This window comes from Coregonus lavaretus (genome assembly GCF_964263955.1).
Source record: "Coregonus lavaretus genome assembly, chromosome: 21".
NCBI classification, from domain to species: domain Eukaryota; kingdom Metazoa; phylum Chordata; class Actinopteri; order Salmoniformes; family Salmonidae; genus Coregonus; species Coregonus lavaretus.
The window spans coordinates 9,327,760-9,352,092 of record NC_140008.1 but is presented as its reverse complement, the minus strand read 5'-3'; the positions used below and the strand labels follow the sequence as shown (position 1 = coordinate 9,352,092).

Sequence of the window (24,333 nt, the reverse complement as noted above, 5' to 3'; positions counted from 1 at the left end):
GTCTCTCTCTCTCTCTGTCACAGTCACTGTCTGTCTTTCTCTCGCTCTCTCTCTCTCTCTCTCTCTCTCTCTCTCTCTCTCTCTCTATATTTCTCTCTCTTTCTCTCTCTCTCTATCTCTTTGTCGATCTTCCCCCCCCTCTCTCTCTCTCTCTCTCTCTGTCTCTGTCACTGTCTCTCTGTCTCTCTCGCTCGCTCTCTGTCTCTCTCTATCTGTCTCTCTCGCTCTCTGTCTCTCTCTCTCTGTCTTCTCGCTCTCTGTCTCTCTCTCTCTCTCTCTCTCTTTGTCTCTCTCTCTCTCTCTCTCTCTCTATCTGTCTCTCTCTATCTGTCTCTCTGTCTCTCTTTCTATCTTTCTTTCTCTATCTCTTTGTCTATCTTTCTCTCTCTCTCTCTCTCTCTCTCTCTGTCACTGTCACTGTCACTGTCACTGTCACTGTCACTGTCTCTCTCTCTCTCTCTCTCTCTCTCTCTCTCTCTCTCTCTCTCTCTCTCTCTCTCTCTCTCTCTCACTGTCACTGTCACTGTCACTGTCACTGTCACTCTCTCTCTCTCTCTCTTTCTCTCTCTCTCTCGTGTCGTGGGTTAAAGTGAGGATGTTGTGTCACTCCCCCGGTGTCCTGGTATGATGTAATCTATCCTCATTGTCCCAGACAGGTCTGGTCTGCAAAGCCTCTGCTGTGTGTATGTGTTTGTGTCAGGGGGCAGATAAAAGAGCTAGCCGGAGCCCCATATGGGGAATGTCTCCTCCAAAGCTCCTTGAATGTATTTTTAACCAATTACTCTTTAATCCAGCCACGCACGCACGCGCACACACACACACCCCACACACACAAATTCTAGTGTGCAGCGGTGTAAACACTCCCCCATGAGAGTTGGTGTGAGTTAATTAAGATATGACCAGGCTCTGGGGTCAGAAGGGTCACATAGTGGCATGACAATAACTGATGCCGGACGGGAGCCGGTCATGCCAACTGGATGGGCAGAGAGATATTTTCTGGTATGAACCGACCATGCCAACTGGATGGGCAGAGAGATATTTTCTGGTATGAACCGGCCATGCCAACTGGATGGGCAGAGAGATTTTGTGGTATGAACCGGCCATGCCAGCTGGATGGGCAGAGAGATATTGTGATATGAACCGGCCATGCCAGCTGGATGGGCAGAGAGATATTCTGTGGTTTACTGGTTTGGCGGAGTGCTATGAAGGGGACAGGGGTAATTGAGTGGTTTGGCATAGTACTGCCATATAGGGGAGGGGTGGGGTGGGGGGGACTATAATGGTGGAGGAGGGAAATGTTATTAGTGGGCCATAAGTGACATTTCTCTGCCCCCACCCCCCCTCTTCATCCCTCTCTCTCTCTATCTCCCACCTCTTTCTATCTCTCCCTCTCTCTCTGCTAACAGACAGTAGGGAGGAGTCAGTCCTGGGTAGCATTCCTCTGCCCAGCTATGTCATCTCAGCCGTGGAGCCTGAAGACCATATCATCCGCAAGTACGCCTTCAAGGTACGACCCAGAGTTTACCTCAACACTTTTAAGCAATTTTTATATGATTTTATGTTTATTTTATATCTAATTGAATTTTCTATGGCTTTATGTTGTCTGTTTCACAGGTTAATATTTGCAAGTGATTAAACATTTATGCCTACTGTTAAAAATACAACTAACTTTATTGCATTTACTTAACACCAGCATTTTGTGGACTGACAGAGAATTGACTGAATATGATTGGTTCTCTGCTTCATATTGACTGCTATTTGACCAACCGCTGGATTAGAGGCAGTGCATCACTGTTTCACTACATTTTACATATTTAGCAGACGCTCTTATCCAGAGCGACTTACAGGAGCAATTAGGGTTAAGTGCCTTGCTTAAGGGCACATCGACAGATTTTTCACCTAGTCGGCTCGGGGATTAGAACCAGCGACCTTTCGGTTACTGGCACAACGCTCTTACCCACTAAGCTACCTGCCGCCCCACTGTGAGGTCACTATGCTCACAAGAAGAATTCTCTCAATCAAGGATTGATAATATCCTGGATCCTGGATAACAAGCCAATCAGATATTTAACTGCATCCATCCTCCCGACCCATTGGCTATTGATGATTTTCTGCATTGTTCACTTTGTAGCTTTGTAATATGCTTGTCTACTAAATGAAGACACTTATTTTTAAAATACTCCCACAAAAGCAAGCTATTTTCTCCACAATGCCTTGTCTCCAACCATAGGTTTTCTCTACAGACCTAGAATACGGTGTACATTTTCGGACATCCGTACTCGCTATGACACAGAGTTATACCAGTGACAGAGGCTGAGGTTCTAGCTGTATATCTGGTTCTAGATGAAGCACATCTTTCTCTAATATCCTCTGCTAGTGGTTTTATTCCCACAGGAAGCCAGTGTGGTTATGTGATGTTTTCTTTCCACACTACATACAGCCTTGCCTCTGTTGTCATGCAGAGTCAATGGGGGTTTAGGTTTCAGTCTATTGACTGTATGCCAGACGGCAGGCCTGGCTGGTCTTATAATATAGGCCAGTAACTGACTGATACAACCAGTCTGTCTCCTAGTAATGCCCCCAGTCTCTCCTGCCCCTCTGGCTGTTGGAATTGATTCAGTGTTGAGTCAGTGTTTCCTCCCTACCCAGACCTGCGCAGGTCAAACCTGTTGAGTCCCCAAGGCAGTGTTCCTCAACTCTAGCCCATCACAGGAACACCTGATTCTATTCCATTCATCATCTAACCCTTCATTATTTGAATGAGGTGTGCTTGTGCTGGGCTTGAACAAAACTGTGCAATCTTGGTGTTACCCAAGGACTGTCCAGAGTTGAGGAACACTGCTGTCAGTAGGGGTGGAAAATTCTGCTAACTTTCCCGATTTTACTGCTTATTCCGACCTGACTCTAGGAATCTTCCCACCAGGATTTCGGGACCCTAGGAGCACTGCTATCCGGTTGTCCTTTTATAGTTGGTTCATCATCTGGCGGTGTTGCTGTTGTTGTTGTTTACTGTTTATGGTTATTGTTTACTGTTAACCCCACTGTGGACTCAAGCTGCTGCAGTGAGAAAGACTTTAATGTTTTTGTTTTTGTTTTAGTCATTTAGCAGATGCTCTTATCCAGAGCGACTTACAGGAGCAATTAGGGTTAAGTGCCTTGCTCAAGGGCACATCAACAGATTTTTCACCTAGTCGGCTCAGGGATTAGAACCAGCTACCTTTCGGTTACTGGCACAACGCTCATAACCACTAAGCTACCTGCCCAGTTTGCAGTTGCTGCACTCTAACAGGCTAAATGTTATTGAATGCAGAGTGGAGATCATGGCTGGCGAGGTTGGAATTGACCCGGTAATCTGCTACAAGCCCTTATCAGAGACAGGTTATATTGAGCTGCTGAACTCTTGTGTATTCTGTCACACTGCTGTGTGTGTGTGTGTGTGTGTGTGTGTGTGTGTGTGTGCTGGAGGGAGGGAGGGAGGGAGCCAGGGGCCCATAGAGAATGGCTTGCTGGTGTTTTCTACTCCCTGTTCCAAGATTCTGTTGGTGCCATAGAAGAGTTGGGAGAATGTCAGGAGTACTGCCCCCTCCCCCCGTCAATACCTGTAACCCTAGTTACCCTGCTAGGACCCCCTATAGGTAGAACAGGCCTGTGTGTCTGTTTTCTGTTCTCTTGTCAGTTTTTTGTGTTACAACCATTCACCACTACAGTGAGTTGGTACTACTAGTTAATCCCCAAAATATTTCCCCATGGTTATAACCTCCCTTTCCCACCCCTCCCCTCCACTGTGGAGGCAACCAACCTAGCTAGGAGGCTGCTGACCCCCCTGTCCCCTATTCGCTGAACTCTGTTCCCCCTCTTGTTCCTATTGGTGGGCTGCCTCGCTGGGACCCCTGTGAGTGTGCGAGGTCATCCAATGAAACACAAGTGCACCATCCACTCATAAATAGGTACTGCCCTCTCAGCCGCTGGTACTACAGTTACTGCTTTTACCATTTTACCATCAGTGTGTGGTTGAAAAAATAGGAAATATATATACGAGGACGGTGTGTATATATTTCCTCTTGTTAGAAGCATGCTTGTTTGGAGCGTGATGTGTCTTGGTTTCTCCATTTAGTCTGTTCTCTCCTTCTTGTATGATCATACATACCTCTCGCTATGTGTGTTGGCTAAACCTTCATATTCATTCTGTTCCGTCTCATATCCAACATGCCACTCATGGAGGTGGATTGACTGATTGATTGATTGATTTTTATTTCAGTGGAATATGTTTTTTTGTTCTCCTTAAGTGCCTGCTGTTCTGGAAAACACGTTTGTGTTTTCTTGCTGACTCCTCTGGCCCTAGTCAAGCAATAGGAGTTGGCAAGGCAACACAAAGCGAATTGGGTCCACATTTATTATACACAATATTCACATCCTATACAGTTCCTATCTTCATTTCCATTATGCAGACGAGCAGAAACGATTCAAGATGGTGGATTCTGGAACATATTTGAACGAGTCATGTATTTATTCTAAGTGTTTATTGACGTAAACATATTTCTATGTGAGAGTTTGAGTTTGTGTTCGCATCTTAGAGACCAGGGCTATGTACCAAATGGCACCCTAGTCCCTATATAGTCCACTACTTTTGATAGGGCTCTGGTCAAAAGTAGTGCACTATATAGGGAATAGGGTGCCATTTGGGACGCGGCCCAGGCCCCCAGGCTTATCTGGAAAGCGCAATGAAATGGCTTTAAATAGAAGGGACAAAAAAGGCCTGCTTGTCTGAGAGGGGATGGGGGGAGTTTTCAGGAGGAGAGAGAGAAGGAGAGGGAGGAGAGAGAGAGGGATTGAGAGAGAGAATGAGGGAGAAAAGGGAGGGAAAGAATCAGAGAGAGAAAGATATGGAGAGGTGAGAGAGGGAGAGTGAGACTTGCCCAGGGTGAGCAGTGTACATTCTCTGTGGAGGTGTGACGGTCACACAGTGCACTGAATGCCCCACTCAGCATTCCTGCTACAGTGAAGACGCTGTGGTTATGGCTGTTATTAGAGACCAGGCTCTGTGTAGTTCCTGCTACAGTGAAGAGGCTATGAGGCTGTAGTTAAGACTGTTATTAGAGACCAGGCTCTGTGTAGTTCCTGCTACAGTGAAGAGGCTATGAGGCTGTAGTTAAGACTGTTATTAGAGACCAGGCTCTGTGTAGTTCCCTGTCTGCACATTCTTATATTGGTCTGAAAAGACAGGGCAAGTATTGGATAGTTACAGGGTAACAGATGGTATAGAAAGATTGTGTGTGTCTGTGTGTGTTTTTGTGTCTGTGTGTGTGTGTGTGTGTGTGTGTGTGTGTGTGTGTGTGTCTGTGTCTGTGTGTGTGTGCGAGCATGTGCTGTACATCCACCTATGAACAACAGGGCAGCTATTGAACTAGTTAAGTAACAGCTAGCAGCTTGTCCAGCTATTGAACTAGTTAAGTAACAGCTAGCAGCTTGTCCAGCTATTGAACTAGTTAAGTAACAGCTAGCAGCTTGTCCAGCTATTGAACTAGTTAAGCAACAGCTAGCAGCTTGTCCAGCTATTGAACTAGTTAAGCAACAGCTAGCAGCTTGTCCAGCTATTGAACTAGTTAAATAACAGTTAGCAGCTTGTCCAGCTATTGAACTAGTTAAGCAACAGCTAGCAGCTTGTCCAGCTATTGAACTAGTTAAATAACAGCTAGCAGCTTGTCCAGATAACTGAAGAGGCTGCCTTTAGCTAGCAATGTGCTGATGGTGAGTGAGGGGGGATTAGACGGCTGGTTAACACTGTGTGGCCTGGCTAGGAACTACGTTAACCCTTCTGCTGCTACACTGTAGCAGGAGTAGGGGGACGATGTCAGTTTTGCATTTCCCCCACAAATGGTTAAGGTTAGGATTGTGAGAGGGGAAGCTGATCCTAGATCTGTACCTAGGTGCAACTTTACCCTACTCCAGTGTACACTATAGGCCTAACCCAGACTATGCCGGGCCAAGCCAGGGAGCAGATTTAAGACCTCCCCAGGGGGTAGAGGCAGGCTTCTGGCCTGACCTTCCAGAACCAATGCCTGGGGCTAAGAGGCTTATTATTACACTGCCAATCTGCAGGAGTGTGTGTGAGTGTGAATATATATGTGTGTGTATGCTGTTGTAAGTTTTGTCACGTCACTAACAACACCCTCGCCTCAACTCGAAAAGCCCTGTTTGTGTCAAACATCGAGTCAGGCAGAATCCACATGTTAATAAGATACTAACATTCAAATGAAGAAATCGCACCCAAATTACCATACAACTCTGCTTCCTTTTACGGAGGCACTCCGCACTTGCTCTCTACAAAGTTAATTAAACAGCATATATTTTTAATGATTGAATCAAGGAGGGAAAGAAATTAATGTTCAATTACTGTTCATTACAAAGCATTTGCATGGGGCTGCCGTCTGGCAATCTGTTCCCTTGCTTTGTCTGGTTCCAAATCACACCTGGGCCCTTATCTGAAGTAGTGCAGTAGGAGGGAATAGGATGCCATTTGGGACGCGGACCTTACACAGACTAGAGCCCTCAAACTCAACTCTGGACCTCCAAGACAGTTCCACTGCTGATTTTCATTGTTCCCCTCTAATCATGGACTCATTTAAACCTGGTACACCAGGTATGTTCAATTAATGATCAGGTAGAACAGAAACCCAGCAGGCTACGGACCTCGTAGGGTAAGAGTTGAAGACCCTTGGACTAAAGGAATTATGTTGGATCCGTAACAAAACGTTTTGCAACGGATTAACGAAAACAAGTGTTACTTATTGGACAAATTCAGGTTGGTCTCTCCCCATTTCAGCCCATTGGCCTCCAATTGGTTCCTAGTGAATACACCCCAGATAGATTGGCTCTTATTTGTTACATAATGGTGAGGACATGAGTGATTGCCTCACTAATTGCCTTTTGCAGTGATGGCCATCTTCTAACTAACTAAAACTCTCTCGGAAGATTTGCTTATCCATAGACTACAATACAGAGTTGACCCCCAAGGGCTTTGCTTTGTCTCCCAAAGTGTGCACTCGTCTACTCCCCCTCACTACACTGGTCTACTCCCCCTCACTACACTGGTCTACTCCCCCTCACTACACTGGTCTACTCCCCCTCACTACACTGGTCTACTCCCCCTCACTACACTGGTCTACTCCCCCTCACTACACTGGTCTACTCCCCCTCACTACACTGGTCTACTCCCCCCTCACTACACTGGTCTACTCCCCCCTCACTACACTGGTCTACTCCCCCCTCACTACACTGGTCTACTCCCCCCTCACTACACTGGTCTACTCCCCCCTCACTACACTGGTCTACTCCCCCTCACTACACTGGTCTACTCCCCCTCACTACACTGGTCTACTCCCCCTCACTACACTGGTCTACTCCCCCCTCACTACACTGGTCTACTCCCCCCTCACTACACTGGTCTACTCCCCCTCACTAAACTGGTCTACTCCCCCTCACTACACTGGTCTACTCCCCCTCACTACACTGGTCTACTCCCCCTCACTACACTGGTCTACTCCCCCTCACTACACTGGTCTACTCCCCCTCACTACACTGGTCTACTCCCCCCTCACTACACTGGTCTACTCCCCCCTCACTACACTGGTCTACTCCCCCTCACTAAACTGGTCTACTCCCCCTCACTACACTGGTCTACTCCCCCTCACTACACTGGTCTACTCCCCCTCACTACACTGGTCTACTCCCCCTCACTACACTGGTCTACTCCCCCTCACTACACTGGTCTACTCCCCCCTCACTACACTGGTCTACTCCCCCCTCACTACACTGGTCTACTCCCCCCTCACTACACTGGTCTACTCCCCCCTCACTACACTGGTCTACTCCCCCCTCACTACACTGGTCTACTCCCCCTCACTACACTGGTCTACTCCCCCTCACTACACTGGTCTACTCCCCCTCACTACACTGGTCTACTCCCCCTCACTACACTGGTCTACTCCCCCTCACTACACTGGTCTACTCCCCCCTCACTACACTGGTCTACTCCCCCTCACTACACTGGTCTACTCCTCCTCACTACACTGGTCTACTCCCCCCTCACTACACTGGTCTACTCCCCCCTCACTACACTGGTCTACTCCCCCCTCACTACACTGGTCTACTCCCCCCTCACTACACTGGTCTACTCCCCCCTCACTACACTGGTCTACTCCCCCTCACTACACTGGTCTACTCCCCCCTCATGTATTTAAAAGGAATGGACTGGTGTAAGGAATATGATAGAAACTCCCTCCAACTATGCTTGTGCCAATCCAATGCTTGTAAATACATGAGGGGGAGTGAACAAGTGCACACTTCTGGCTGAAGGTTTAGAGAATTGGAACTCAGCCATAGAGATTTGGACTGATTGGAGTCCTGATTCGCCACCCTTCTCCTAAAGTGTGCACTTGCATACTCCCTGTCATGGATTTTAAACGCATTGGATTGGTGGAAAAGTTGACTGTAGGGGGTTTACCACCATTGTTAAATCCATGATGGGAAGTCTGCAAGTGCACACTTTAGGAGAAGTGTGGAGAATCAGAACAAGCCATAAAGACAAGCATAAGATAAGTATTTATAAACAGAAGTACAAACAATTCAGCAGCATGTTGGAATGGCTATGTCACGAAGTTCTATCACAATGGCTCTTTCTAGACTTACTTGTTGTTGATTGGTTTACTGTGCCCTCTGTTGTGGGTTGGATTGGACCTTGACATTATTTTGTTATGTCACTCATGCTGCTCTGTGTCCATTGGTCAGTCTGGATGTCTCTCTCTTTCTCCATTCTCAATTGGCTGGCCTCTTTTGTCTCTGTGTCTATTGGCTGGTCCTTACAGTATCTCAGTTTCTGTTTTTGGCCAACACGGATATGTCTGTTTTTGTATTGGCTAATGCTGACGTCTCTCTTTCTCTCTATTGGATGACTTGAACGTGTTTGTGTCTCCATGGGCAGACATTGGTTCACGTCCCTATCTATTTTAATTGTTCAACACTTCTTTATCCATGTCTAACAGGGTTGGGGTCAATTCAGTTCTCAATTCAGTTAATGAATTGGAAAAATAGTAGGCCATTTTTTGTAAAATGTCAATTCACCTGAAATAATTTAATTCAAAACTTAACTGACCCCAACCCTGCTATCTACCCCATTGGCCAGACCCCACTTCCATCCCTCTTCCTTAGTCTGACCCTCCCTCTCTCCTGTCCCATAGGCTAGCCACACGGGCATGCGCTCGTACATTTACAACCGGAGCTCTGTGATTGGCTCACAGGCAGAGCACAGCGGCATGCGGACCTACTTCTTCAGCACCGACACACAAGAAGACATGAATGGCTGGGTGAAGGCCATGAACCAGGCGGCGCTGATGCAGAACCACACCGCCAGCCTCAAGAGGTAGGTGTAGTGTGAAGTTGCCCTGGCCTAGATCCTGGGTCAGTTTAGCATTTTCCCCACCAATGGTTAAGGTTAGGATCTAGAGAGGGGAAGCTGATCCTAGATCTGTACCTAGGGGAAACTTCACCATGGCGCCAAGAGGTACGCTGCCTGGGACTTAACCTCCCTGTCTGTCAACCTGCCACTACAGACCTGGGTCAAATATGTTGAAATACTTTAGGTTCGCTTGATTTAGCTTTAAAGACATGAAGGTGTGGGGGAGTTTGCACTTTTAGGACTATTCGTTGGTTATGTTTTATCGGGCAATTACCTATCTGACACACCTAGGTTGTAGTGTGAATTGTACATGTAACTTAGGCGTGGCAATTCTTAACTGTGTGTGTGTCTCTGAATATGTCTGTCAGGGGAGAGAGACAACTTTGTCTGTCAGTCTCATTGATTGGCAGGGCTGAGAGACTTCTGTCTCTCTGTGTGTGTCCGTGTGTGTGTATGCCTTTGCAGCAGAGAGTGCTCACAGATTGCATTGGTACACACACACACACACACACACACACACACACACACACACACGCACACACACACACAAACAGAGAGCCCAAGAGATTGCAGCTCTGTCTCTCAGCCCTGCCAATCAGTGAGACTGACAGATTGTCAAACAAAGTTGTCTCTCTCCCCAGACAGACATATTCAGACACACAGAGTTAAGAATTGCCATGCCTAAGTTACATGTACAATTCACACTATAACCCAGCTGCACACAGAGAGAGAGAGAGAGAGATACACTGATTGATAATGAGAGAGATACTGATTGATAATGAGAGAGGGAGAGAGATACTGATTGATAATGAGAGAGGAGAGAGAGACTGATTGATAATGAGAGAGGAGAGAGACTGATTGATAATGATAGAGGCTGATAATGAGAGAGGGAGAGAGAGATTGATAATGAGAGAGGGCGAGAGAGACTGATAATGAGAGAGGGAGAGAGAGACTGATAATGAGAGAGGGAGAGAGAGACTGATAATGAGAGAGAGAGAGAGAGAGAGAGAGAGAGACAGAGAGAGAGAGAGAGATACTGATAGTGAGAGAGGAGAGAGAGACTGATAGTGAGAGATGAGAGAGAGAGACTGATAATGAGAGAGAGAGAGAGAGAGAGAGAGAGAGAGAGACTGAGAGAGGGAGAGAGAGACTGATAGTGAGAGAGGGAGATTGATAATGAGAGAGGAGAGAGAGACTGATTGATAATGAGAGAGGAGAGAGAGACTGATAGTGAGAGAGGAGAAAGAGACTGATAGTGAGAGAGGAGAGAGAGACTGATAGTGAGATAGAGACATAGTGAGAGAGGAGAGAGAGAGACTGATTGATAATGAGAGAGGAGTGAGAGACTGATAGTGAGAGAGGAGAGAGAGACTGATAGTGAGAGAGGAGCGAGACATAGTGAGAGAGGAGAGAGAGACTGATAGTGAGAGAGGAGAGAGAGACTGATAGTGAGAGAGGAGAGAGAGACTGATATTGAGAGAGGAGAGAGAGACTGATAATGAGAGAGGAGAGAGAGACTTATAGTGAGAGAGGAAAGAGAGACTGATTGATAATGAATAGCACACATACACAATCCATGTCTCAATTGTCTCAAGGCTTAAAAATCCTTCTTTAACCTGTCCCCTCCCCTTAATTTGATTTGAAGTGGATTTAACAAGTTACATCAATAAGGGATCATAGCTTTCACCTGGATTCATTTGGTCAGTCAGTGCAAGACAGAGTCAGTGCAGATAGTCAGAGTAACCATTATTTGACTATTTAGCAGTCTTATGGCTATTTAGCTGCCATCCCCAAGCCATAAGACTGCTATCTCGGAGCCTGTAGTCCGAGAGGCGATGTTCCGATACCGTTTGCTGGACGGTAGCAGAGAGAACAATCTATGGCTTGGGTGGCTGGAGTCTTTGGCAATTTTTCGGGCCTTCCTCTGACCCCGCCTAATATAGAGGTCCTGGATGGCAGGGAGCTTGGTCCCAGTGTGGTACTGGGCTGTCCGCACCACACTCTGTAGCGCTTTGCGGTCGAGGGCGGTGCATTTGCAATACCAAGCGGTGATGCAGCCAGTCAAGATGCTCGCGATGGTGCAGCTGTAGAATTTTTTGAGGATCCAAGGGTTCATGCCAAATCTTTTCAGCCTCCTGAGGGGGAAGAGGCGCTGCCGTGCCCTCTTCAAGACTGTGCGGGTGTGTGTGAACCATGTTAAGTCCTTAGTGATGTGGACGCCAAGGAACTTGAAGCTCTCAACCTGCTCCACTTCAGCCCCATCGATGTGGATGGGGGCGTGCTCTCCCCTCTTTCTCCTATAGTCCACGATCTGCTCCTTGGTCTTACTGACGTTGAGGGAGAGGTTGTTGTCCTGGCACCACACTGCTAAGTCTCTGACCTCCTCCCTGTATGCTATGGTATCTTTGTTTAGTCCAGGCTACAGTATCTCTGTCTAGTCTAGGCTAGGGTATCTTTGTCTAGTCTAGGCACCACACTGCTAAGTCTCTGACCTCCTCCCTGTAGGCTGTCTCATCGCCGTCAGTGATCAGGCCTACCACCTGTCTAGTCTAGGCTAGGGTATCTCTGTCTAGTCTAAGGTATCTCTGTCTAGTCTAGGCTAGGGTATCTCTGTCTAGTCTAAGGTATCTCTGTCTAGTCTAGGCTAGAGTATCTCTGTCTAGTCTAGGCTTGGGTATCTCTGTCTAGTCTAGGCTAGAGTATCTCTGTCTAGTCTAGGCTTGGGTATCTCTGTCTAGTCTAGGCTAGAGTATCTCTGTCTAGTCTAGGCTTGGGTATCTCTGTCTAGTCTAGGCTTGGGTATATCTGTCTAGTTTAAACTAGACTATCTCTGTCTAGTCTAGCCTTGGGTATCTCTGTCTAGTCTAGGCTAGAGTATCTCTGTCTAGTCTAGGCTTGGGTATCTCTGTCTAGGCTTGGGTATCTCTGTCTAGTCTAGGCTTGGGTATCTCTGTCTAGTCTAGGCTAGAGTATCTCTGTCTAGTCTAGGGTATCTCTGTCTAGGCTTGGGTATCTCTGTCTAGTCTAGGCTTGGGTATCTCTGTCTAGTCTAGGCTTGGGTATCTCTGTCTAGTCTACGCTAGACTATCTCTGTTTAGTCTAGGCTAGAGTATCTCTGTCTAGTCTAGGCTTGGGTATCTCTGTCTAGTCTACGCTAGACTATCTCTGTTTAGTCTAGGCTAGAGTATCTCTGTCTAGTCTAGGCTTGGGTATCTCTGTCTAGTCTAGGCTTGGGTATCTCTGTCTAGTCTAGGCTAGACTATCTCTGTCTAGTCTAGGCTTGGGTATCTCTGTCTAGGCTTGGGTATCTCTGTCTAGTCTAGGCTTGGGTATCTCTGTCTAGTCTAGGCTTGGGTATCTCTGTCTAGTCTAGGCTTGGGTATCTCTGTCTAGTCTAGGCTAGAGTATCTCTGTCTAGTCTAGGCTAGAGTATCTCTGTCTAGTCTAGGCTTGGGTATCTCTGTCTAGTCTAGGCTAGAGTATCTCTGTCTAGTCTAGGCTTGGGTATCTCTGTCTAGTCTAGGCTTGGGTATCTCTGTCTAGGCTAGAGTATCTCTGTCTAGTCTAGGCTTGGGTATCTCTGTCTAGTCTAGGCTTGGGTATCTCTGTCTAGTCTAGGCTTGGGTATCTCTGTCTAGGCTAGAGTATCTCTGTCTAGTCTAGGCTTGGGTATCTCTGTCTAGTCTAGGCTAGAGTATCTCTGTCTAGTCTAGGCTTGGGTATATCTGTCTAGTCTAGGCTTGGGTATCTCTGTCTAGTCTAGGCTAGAGTATCTCTGTCTAGTCTAGACTTGGGTATCTCTGTCTAGTCTAGGGTATCTCTCTCTAGTCTAGGCTTGGGTATCTCTGTCTAGTCTAGGCTAGAGTATCTCTGTCTAGTCTAGGCTTGGGTATCTCTGTCTAGTCTAGGCTTGGGTATCTCTGTCTAGTCTAGGCTTGGGTATCTCTGTCTAGTCTAGCCTTGGGTATCTCTGTCTAGGCTTGGGTATCTCTGTCTAGTCTAGGCTTGGGTATCTCTGTCTAGTCTAGGCTTGGGTATCTCTGTCTAGGCTAGAGTATCTCTGTCTAGTCTAGGCTAGAGTATCTCTGTCTAGTCTAGGCTTGGGTATCTCTGTCTAGTCTAGGGTATCTCTCTCTAGTCTAGGCTTGGGTATCTCTGTCTAGTCTAGGCTAGAGTATCTCTGTCTAGTCTAGGCTTGGGTATCTCTGTCTAGTCTAGGCTTGGGTATCTCTGTCTAGTCTAGGCTTGGGTATCTCTGTCTAGTCTAGGCTAGAGTATCTCTGTCTAGTCTAGGCTTGGGGACAGCCAGGAGTCATCAGGCCAGGTAGTCCTGATCCTAGGGCTCAGGTTCTCCGGGAGGGGAGGGAAAGAGGGAGAGAGAATTAGAGGGAGCATACTTAGGGAGCCGTCCTGGAGCGCTGTATTTGATTAATGAGAAGCTCATATCTATTATTCATGTGTCAGTGGAGGGAAGTGATTTTGTCTATCAGCGCAAATATGACTGCTCATTCTCCGCCAGTCCTTTAGCCACGCTGAGCTGTTTGCTTTAGCCACGCTGAGCTGTTAGGCTAGGCTACACTAATATGCTAATGCTAAGTAGCCCAGTTTTCTTTCCTCTAGAAATTAGCCTGGTTTTCCCTGTAGCTGGGAGGCTAGGTCCCTATATCCTATTTTTATGGGCCCTTCATTCATGTTAGTGTCAATCAGGGCTAAATGCTATGCTAATGTTAACACTGCACTTGGCTGTCATTGAAGATATGAAGACATAACTAGACATATTGTTTTTTTGGGTCCGATTCCGTTTTTGGGGGGGACAAAACTTACCAATACCGATATATCTGCCGATATACTGTTTTACAGCAGGGAATGAATTCTCATTAATTGCTATCCAAAAGAGCAATTGTCCAATAACTATGCTCAAATTGTTGATTTCATACATTGTGACTATAATGACACATCACCAGAAAGGCAGTGTTCATATAAGCATGAGATTGCCTTTTTTCATCTTATTTATTGAATATCGGTTATTGGTGGAATTATCATCCGATACCATTATAGCTGTAAAAGGCCAATAATATCAGTGAACCGATATATCAGTCGGGCTCTAAACAGAACTCCTGTGAGAGGTTAGAGGTATGAAACATTTGGAAATAAAATCAGTGGTTGCTAAATTCTCCTCCAAACTTACACTGTGCTGATACAGTGGCAATGTCAATAATTGTGTTGTTGCAATGAGTTAAGAGAGCCAAACCAAAACATTGGTCTCTCGTTCTCTTCCTAGACCGTCGGAAACATTGGAGAAATGGGAAATGCCCAGCGTGTCGGAACGCCAGGCAGTACCCCAAACCAACCACGTCAACAACTACGCCGAGACCGCCCCCCAACCCCCAGTCGACCTCCATCTCCATAGTGATGGGGTGGTCCTCCAACCGGCCGACATCCACCAAGAAACCGAGGAGCACTGTAGCTTCTGGAACGACACTCCCAATCCCATTGCTCCCGAAATTCCCCTTGGAGGCGGGAACGTGGAAATTGAAATGGACACCGTCTCTCCTAGCAGTCTCCCTCCACTCCCCAACCTTACGCCATACTCAGCCTCCTCACCCACATCCGCACCCCCGTCCAGGGAGCAATTGCGCGCCCCGTCGTGCGCCGCCTCCACCCTACCCCCCGGGGCCTGTCTGAGGAACGGGACACCCACCCTGGAGCCCAACGGGATGGGGACGGGGACGTACCAGAGGGCCCCCCTGCCCCCCCAGGTGATGGACACTCACAGGCAGGTGCAGAGGAGGAGTGCCCTGGAGCAGGTGGAACACTGGGTCAAGGTGCAGAGGGCCGAGCACAAAGGGTAAAGGTCACGGTTCACATGTCACACCACCACTTGTATAGGTGTTTATGATTGGCCTACCCTTATACACAGCACACTCACATATGTTGTGGTGCATTCAAACAAGTACTTTCATACACACATGCACATACACACACACACAAGTGCACACACACACACACACTCATTCTACTAGATAGGTGTTTAGTGTTTAGGTTTGGTTGATTTATGTACATCATGGACATGAAGGTTATAGGGTGTATGCAACCATAGCCAACATCTCCCTCTAGTGGGGCTCTGGGAATAATGCAAGCATGTGTCAATCAAAGCTTCCTAACACTTACTTTCACTACAGTACTTAGACTCCGCTAAGCCAGTTAAATGTAGATCAGCAACGCGATGACACAAAGTTCAACATCTTGCCTTTGTCTGACCTCTGACCTGTACTCTCTCCTGTAGCCCCCCCTCTAGAGGGAGCACCCTTCCCCGCCACACCCCTCCGACCCAGCCCAAGTTCATCAGCCTGGAGGCCTACCAGACACTGCCAAAGACCCCACGCCACAGCCCCCCCACGGCTGCACGCCACGGGGAGTACAAATACGCCCAGGACCGCCTTAGCCACTTCCGCCTCGGACCCCCGGACTCCCAGGGCAGTGGCGCCAGGGACGGGGGTAGCATCGGTGGGCCTGGCACCGTGTGGCAGCTGTACGAGTGGCAGCAGCGCCATCAGTTCCGCCACGGCAGCCCCACCGCCCCCCTCTACACTCCTGCCCCGGACTACCCCTTCGGGCCCCGGCCGCCCTCCACGGTCCCCCCCTCTGCCCCACGGCCCAGCTCCGAGGTGCCCCGCTGTGTGTCGGTACCCCCTGACCCCTCTGACATCCCCCCACTGGGACCCCCGCGGGGCTCCAGGGCCCTGTCCCCCCTGCGGAGGCCCCACACGCCTGCTGACCGGGTGGTGGTAATGCCCCTGGGAGAGAGGCCCGTGCTGGATGTGCCAGTGGCTGGGTCCCCACGGAGAACCAAGTCTCAGCTGTTCAATGTAAGAGGAAGGGGGGAAGCTGTGTGTGTGTGTGTGTAAGAGGAAGGGGGGAAGCTGTGTGTGTGTGTGTGTGTAAGAGGAAGGGGGGAAGCTGTGTGTGTGTGTGTGTAAGAGGAAGGGGGGAAGCTGTGTGGGTGTGTGTACGAGGAAGGGGGGAAGCTGTGTGTGTGTGTGTGTGTGTGTGTGTGTATGCTTGTTCATTTGTGTAATGACAGGTTTGTCATTTTTCTGACAGTATTATGCAGGGGTAATAATGGCAGCTTAATAGACTGTTTAACTGCAGTTTGTGTGTGTGTTCACCAGGCTGCCACAATTGACAAACGGTCCATGCCTCCCTCCAGCTACATCACACACACGGTCAGCGCTCCCAGCCTTCACGGGAAAACGGTACGGCCTCACACACCCAGCCACAACCCAAACATGTTGTGTTAGATTATAACATGAAGTCAGGGATCCAGTGTTTCTTCAATAACATGGACACCTTGCCACCGGGTTAACTTACTTACAGTACTACTTTACTAGGACAACTATGGGACGTGAACCAGCAACGTTCTGGTTCATATAGATTTCAGATGTAGATACAGATATTTGAATGGATGCCGTGTCGGTACCAAAAGTTCCATGACAATACACTTTGAAAGTGGATTGCGTCCTTATCGGTAAAATGTAACCACAGCTGGAGATTTTTTAAGACATGTTATTGACACAAAAGTGTCACTGTAGCCAGTAAAAGAGTGTAGGAGTGGTGGCTAACTTACTGTTTCACTGTAGGGTGAAACAACTTAGCTAGTTAGCTAGCTATCTCTCTTTGCTAGCAAACGTAACATTGCCTCCAAAACTGGTAAGGTGTCTCCACTACTATTTTTTTTGAAAACTTTTGTGCGGTCTCCACTTTCCTACTGTTCCAGTAAGATTGCAAAGTTGTAATGTAATTAGGGCTGTGGCGGTTATGGCATTTGGGGTAGTAGTTAATTGTCATGCAAATGACCAGGGTTATTGTTATTTTTACCAACAAATATGTTGAGATTATAATGTATTATAATGCTTACATCATACCTAATGAATGCAACACAGCTTTGGGTGACACCCCCATCTCAAAAGCAAATCGTTTTGACTGCTTGGAACTATAGAAAATGAAGCTTCCCCACCCGACAGTGACGTACTGCTCGTAAAATGATTGCTGTCCTTGTTGAGAAAATACCAACTTTACCCTCTTCATGTAAAAATGTGAAACTGCTATTGTGTAAACTAGACCTACTTGAAAAGGAAGTTGAATTCCCACCCCGCCTAAACTGAATGGATGAAAGCTAATCTTTTTTTGGGGGGTTCACGGTTACTGTTGATAATTGTCGATTACACTATTATACGAAAATTGTGTCAGCCCTAAATGTAATTATTATGGAACATTTGGTGCTAACATGACTGACAGTTGAACCTAACTGTATTCTATGTAGATTCTATACAGCTCAGAGTATCTTGGCTAACCGTTGGGCGGTCTGTCTGCGTTGGGGTGTTGTGTTAACTCCCCCATTCCCTCCCTCTGTCCCCCGTGGGACACACTGCTGTTACACACGCAGCCTGAGGAACTCACCCTCCTGCTGATTCAGCTCCGGAGGCATCAGGCAAAGATGGCCGCCGCGCGCCACCACACGCTAACCCAGCTACAGCACTTCAACTACAGCCCCTCTGGCCCTCACCTCCGCGCCACCAACAACAACCCCCTCTTCTCCTCTGGCCTTTCTTCTCTGGGGTCCTTACTAGGCCCCCCAGGCCCCATGGGCCACGGCAGCAGCAGCCAGGTGTGGGCCCCCAGTACACCTGGCCTTCTTTACCCCACTGATGTGAGCTCAACCTGGGCATGGCTGTTTGTGTGGCCTGGCTGGCTGCTCCCCTCCTAGCCGCCCATAGTGCCTTTCTATAAAGCCATGGCAACATGTCGTGGTTTTTGTACTCCCAGCTAGGCCGTCAAGTAGCAGTGTACTGTGTGTTAGCATGTTGTGCTAGCTAGCTTCCATACAGTCATCCCTGTCTGGTTGGCTTTAGGTGCAGTTCAATTTTTTTGTATCTGCCTGGGCTTTGATGTCTCTCGCAAATTTTTTGTGTGTTTTTGAAGTGTGTTTGGCTGAGATGTTGCTAGTTTGCTTCAAAGTGGAGCCGTATTTGGGCTTGTGATCTTGGAGCTGCTGCTTGTAGCGGGCTTCATTTCTTATTTGCACGTCTTGCGTCTCAGGTGGCATAACATAGAGAAGCTCATGGGTGAATTGTGTGTGTGTGTGTGTCTTTGTCTCTCTCTCTCTCTGTGTGTGTGTGTGTGTGTGTGTGTCTTTGTCTCTGTGTGTGTGTGTGTGTGTGTGTCTTTGTCTCTCTCTCTCTGTGTGTGTGTCTTTGTCTCTCTCTCTCTCTCTCTGTGTGTGTGTGTGTGTGTGTGTGTGTCTTTGTCTCTCTCTCTGTGTGTGTGTGTGTCTTTGTCTCTCTCTCTCTGTGTGTGTGTCTTTGTCTCTCTCTCTCTCTGTGTGTGTGTCTTTGTCTCTCTCTCTGTGTGTGTGTCTTTGTCTCTCTCTCTGTGTGTGTGTGTCTTTGTCTCTCTCTCTCTGTGTGTGTGTCTTTGTCTCTCTCTCTCTGTGTGTGTGTCTTTGTCTCTCTCTCTCTGTGTGTGTGTGTACGTGCGCGCGCTTTGGATGACATGAGGGTTTTGTTTGACTTTTTTGCAATTTAATGTTTTACTCATCTTATAACAAGCCTAAGAGATGACAATTATCAAATAGCCTATTCTTGAAAATAGGCTTACAATCATCTCACCCATAATTCATAATCCATTATGAATGATTATAGAAGAACGTGCAAATCATTATTATGCATTCTATAACCCATTATGGTAGATTCTATGTTAATGAGTAGCGCTATAGACACTGAGTATACAAAACATTAGGAACATCTTCCCCTTTTGCCCTCAGAACAGCCTCAATTCGATGGGGCATAGACTCTACAAGTTGTCGAAAGCGTTTCACAGGGATGCTGGCCCATGTTGACTCCAATGCTTCCCACAGTTGTGTCAAGTTGGCTGGATGTCCTTTGGGTGGTGGACCATTCTTGATACATACGGGAAACTGTTGAGCGTGAAAAACCCAGCAATGTTGCAATTCTTTAGACACTCAAACCGGTGCGCCTGGCACCTACTACCATACCCCTTTCAAAGGCCCTTAAATCTTTTGTCTTGCCCATTCACCCACTGAATGGCACACATAGACAATCCATGTCTCAAGGCTTAAAAATCCTTCTTTAATCCGTCTCCTCCCCTTCATCTACACTGATTGAAGTGGATTTAACAAGTGACATCAATAAGGGATCATAGCTTTCACCTAGATTCACCTGGTCAGTCTATGTCATGGAAAGAGCAAGTGTTCCTAATGTTTTGTACTCTCAGTGTAAATCCAATGTATTATTATCAATGATTCATTCAGCAACTAATATCGACTATACAGTTAGATCTCTAATATGAAAGTGTATAGATTTTAAAATTCTATACACTTCCATACCGGAATGCCATAAAGCTTTGATTGACACTTCTCTGTTTCTCTACTCCACCACGAAGGTTGACGATACTTACATGCAACTGAAGAAGGACCTGGAGTATCTAGACTTGAAGGTGGGAACTGGCGATGGAGAGTTGCTCTCTCTCCTCCTGTTGTTTCCCTTTTAACTCCTCCTCCACTTCCCTCTCTTCATCCTCCTCTTCCCTCTCTCCCTCCTCCTCTTCCCTCTCTCCCTCCTCCTCTTCCCTCTCGCCCTACTCCTCTTCCCTCTCCTCCTCCTCCTCTTCCCTCTCTCCCTCCTCCTCTTCCCTCTCTTCCTCCTCCTCTTCCCTTTCTTTCTCCTCTTCCCTCTCTTCCTCCTCCTCTTCCCTCTCTCCCTCCTCCTCTTCCCTCTCTCCCTCCTCCTCCTCCCTCTCTCCCTCTTCCTCCTCCTCTTCCCTCTCTCCCACCTCCTCTTCCCTCTCTCCCTCCTCCTCTTCCCTCTCTTCCTCCTCCTCTTCCCTCTCTCCCTCCTCCTCTTCCCTCTCTTCCTCCTCCTCTTCCCTCTCTTCCTCCTCCTCTTCCCTCTCTCCCTCCTCCTCTTCCCTCTCTTACTCCTCCTCTTCCCTCTCTCCCTCCTCCTCTTCCCTCTCTTCCTCCTCCTCTTCCCTCTCTTCCTCCTCCTCTTCCCTCTCTCCCTCCTCCTCTTCCCTCTCTTACTCCTCCTCTTCCCTCTCTCCCTCCTCCTCTTCCCTCTCTCCCTCCTCATCTTCCCTCTCTCCCTCCTCATCTTCCCTCTCTCCCTCCTCATCTTCCCTCTCTCCCTCCTCTTCCCTCTCTCCCTCCTCCTCTTCCCTCTCTTCCTCCTCCTCTTCCCTCTCTTCCTCCTCCTCTTCCCTCTCTTCTTCCCTCTCTTACTCCTCCTCTTCCCTCTCTCCTCCTCTTCTGTGTTCCCCCCCCTTACCTCTAGGCTTAACACCTGGCCAAAGCTCTCTAACACACTCACCTTGCTGCTCACAGTGTAGGGTGAAGTTACCCCTAGACGCTGATCTTGGGTCAGTTTCACATTTTCCCCATTAAATGGCTAATTTTAGGATTGGGGTAGTGGATGCTTTACCTAGGGGAAACTTCATCCCGGAGTGGATGACGAACACATCCTGAAGCTGGGAATGACATGGCATAAATGGGGATGAACCGGGTCGTGTTCATTAGGGCACACTACAGAAAACATGTTTTTTTAATGGGACAATTATTTCCGATTTTTTCTTCTTCTTCTTTGGAACGCTATGTGTCGTACACCGTTTAAGCTAGAAACGCCATTCAAACTTTAAAATGTGTAGACTAATCAGGACCAGTGTGCTTGTTTACAACTTTTTGATAACATTTATATTTTTTAAACTATTAAGCTTTTTGTGCTCCTAAAAAAACCTTGTCCACTTTAATGGGATTTCTTCAACAAAGGTCCTATTTGTTAAAAACTCCCAGACTTCCAACATTCTATTAAAAGTAAACATTGTAACTTTTGACACAAATCAGCTACTTTGACCACTTTCCCAACAAGTTAGACAAAAACTTAGGGCGTATGAAATCTTAGTCTGCTTTTCTGCTATTCAAATAAGAAATCAGAACAGAAAATATATTTTACCAATCAAACAATACAGCAGTTTTAGTAACCTCATTAATTACATTTTCTCTCAACTCTGACATTTTGACCACTTAAATTAGACAAACTTAGAGTGTTTGAAGTCTTAGTCTACTTCTCTGTTTTACAAATAAGCAATCAGAAGATACAGCTGTTTTAGTATATATTTTAGTAATCTAGCTCTGTCTTTTTATTAAACCTTTGTTTCCTTATCTCTCAGAACATAAACTTTTTTAACCCTTTCCATTTTTTGTGTTTCATTTCTCTGCGCACGGTGCCTCTGTTGGAAAGAAGCATCTTGTATGGGGTGTGGGCACACACCAATCAGAGTGCTGAATTTGCCATCATGTTGAAAGAGCCTGCATGCTGGCCGTCACTGAGTCATTACTTAAGAACTACAGATGTATCATGTAAATCAAGTCTTAACTACATGTGAAAATGTAATGGGATGCATTTTCTCCACTGTTAACATTTTTGTTGGTGGCCCAGTCTTCACAAATTAAGGACTGTTACTTTAAGCATTCTCATCACAAGCTCCACAAACCCCCTGGCTTGCCAACTTCAACTCTGGTTTCAACCACATGGAATGCAGCCTAGCAGATCCTGTTGTGGGAATCTACATCTCCCTTGTTATAAAACCTTTGTTTCCTCAAATCTCTCAGAACATTAAAGTATTTAAAGACTAAACAGAACATTGTGGGGCTATGTCCTTGTGCTAGGACCTCGATATTCTGATGCAGCTTTAATTATGGGTCCTAGCACCGGTCCTTAGCACATTTCTACTAAACAGTATGTTGAAAATTGTATGTAGTATGATTAGTATGCAGTATGTCGTTTTAGTAATCAGTAGGCAAAGACAGATTTAGGAAACGACCTCTGTACTAGTCTAAAGACAGTTTGTGAAGGAATAGACGTTGCGTTCCAAGATGACTGCTCCACCGAGGGCTATAATGTCCATTTCCGATTTGTTCAATTTGATAAAACCCGGCAGGGTTGTAGAACCCACCAACAGTAACTGGCACTACTATTAGGCCTACGACTACTACCACTACTACTACCACTACTACTACTACTACTACTACTCCTACTACTACTACTACTGCTACTACTGCTACTACTGCTACTACTACTACTACTACTACTACTACTACTGTTACTACTAACTACTACTGTTACTACTAATACTGTTACTACTACTACTACTACTACTACTACTGTTACTACTAACTACTACTACTACTACTACTACTGTTACTACTAACTACTACTACTACTACTACTACTGTTACTACTAACTACTACTACTACTACTACTACTACTACTACTGGTACTACTACTACTACTGTTACTACTACTACTAGTAACTACTACTACTACTGTTACTACTACTACTAGTAACTACTACTGTTACTACTACTACTCGTAACTACTACTACTACTACTACTGTTACTACTACTACTCCTTCTCCTTTTTAATAATTGAGCTTACTTATTGACCTGAAGTCCCTGTTTCAGTAAGTTTTCTTCAGTTTAGTGCCTAATTAACACGGCCCTGGTGTCGTGTGTATGTTTCGATAATAAAACCTTTCTATCAAACCAAAGGACAAATGGTTGAGTTGCTGGATGTATGAAAAACGCTGGTGTTGTTACGAAGCAAGCCTTACTATGGGACCCGGGTCACGGCACCATTGTACCAGAGAGTATATTATGTTCTTCCCTGCCCAGAGCACCAATTTCTGCACAACAAGACACCAGTCAAATACAACCATCTTAACCAATAGAGTCTGTCAATCTGTGAACTACTGTTGGCTTTAAATCACAGAGAAGTTGAAGGTCACTGATGTAGTCCAGCCAACATGCTACGGGCGGGTTTCACAACCACTAGACGACCATAATGCTGACTCCATACTGTTGTATATATGATGTAACAGTTGGTATATAAACTGATGTATTCAATTGAATGGTCAAATTGATATCTTGCTCATAGTGAACGGCAGCCATTTTGTAACGGTGGCTCTCTATCTCCTATTTGACGCAGATCAAAAGTTTAGAGCCATTGATCCTCATGGCTCACAGTGTGCTACTGCACTGCACTGCTGGGCCTCTCGGGCCCCTATGGAACGTAAGCACTGTGGAGACACTGTGTCTGTGTGTCTGTGCGTGTGTCTGTGTGTGTGCGTGCATGCATCTCTGTGTGTGTGGCGTCTGTGTGTGTGTATAGCAATGTGTGTGTGTGTGTGCGTGTGTGCGAGATTGTGTGTTTGAGTGTATGAGCGTGTGTGTATACATTTTTATGAGAGAGACCATCCCATCGCTTAACACTGTGTGTCTATGTCCACGGCTGTGTGTGGGCACTGGCTTGGCATTGACCCCTCTGTAACCCCTGACCGTGACTCCTCAGTGACGTGATTGGTGGTTCTGGGATGGCTCTGCAGTGCATGTGCTGTGGTTGCTGTGGTTATTTCGGTGGTTGAAAAGCTAGCTGCTTGCACCATCGTGTTGGTCTCCTTCATGTATTCCCTAGTGCAGAAAAACACAGCATGGTTAACCCAGATCCCAGTTGGTTCAGAATATACTCTAAGAACGCAACAACAAAAAATGGTTGTACAAATCCTTGTATTTCCAGTGCTGAGAGTTTTCTAAGGAGTAAGCAGTGTCTCATTCTGTTTTTTTATTTTATTGCTTTGTTGTCCATCTTATTGTGATACAAGGCCATGAAAAGCTATGATTATATTTGTAAAATAATGAATGAAAACTCATGGTCATCATGATTAGTGTTCATGGAAAGAGCTTCTTTATCTCTCTGTGTCATATTCTACACCTGTCAGTGACTCTTTTCTCACTTTCTCTAAGTC

General features: G+C 46.6%; 1 protein-coding gene across 2 annotated transcripts in view; it reads left to right on the top strand.

Moving 5' to 3' along the window:
* The window catches only part of LOC311148988 (pleckstrin homology domain-containing family A member 7-like), a 168,231-nt gene that overhangs the window by 116,972 nt on the left and 26,926 nt on the right, over positions 1-24,333 (top strand). For both annotated transcript variants that reach the window (XM_084186041.1, XM_084186042.1), the window contains 6 exons: positions 1,407-1,507; positions 9,237-9,418; positions 14,736-15,302; positions 15,741-16,323; positions 16,627-16,710; positions 19,916-19,969. In XM_084186041.1, the coding sequence (XP_084042167.1) occupies positions 1,407-1,507; positions 9,237-9,418; positions 14,736-15,302; positions 15,741-16,323; positions 16,627-16,710; positions 19,916-19,969 (1,571 nt within the window). The remainder of the gene's footprint in view (positions 1-1,406; positions 1,508-9,236; positions 9,419-14,735; positions 15,303-15,740; positions 16,324-16,626; positions 16,711-19,915; positions 19,970-24,333) is intronic.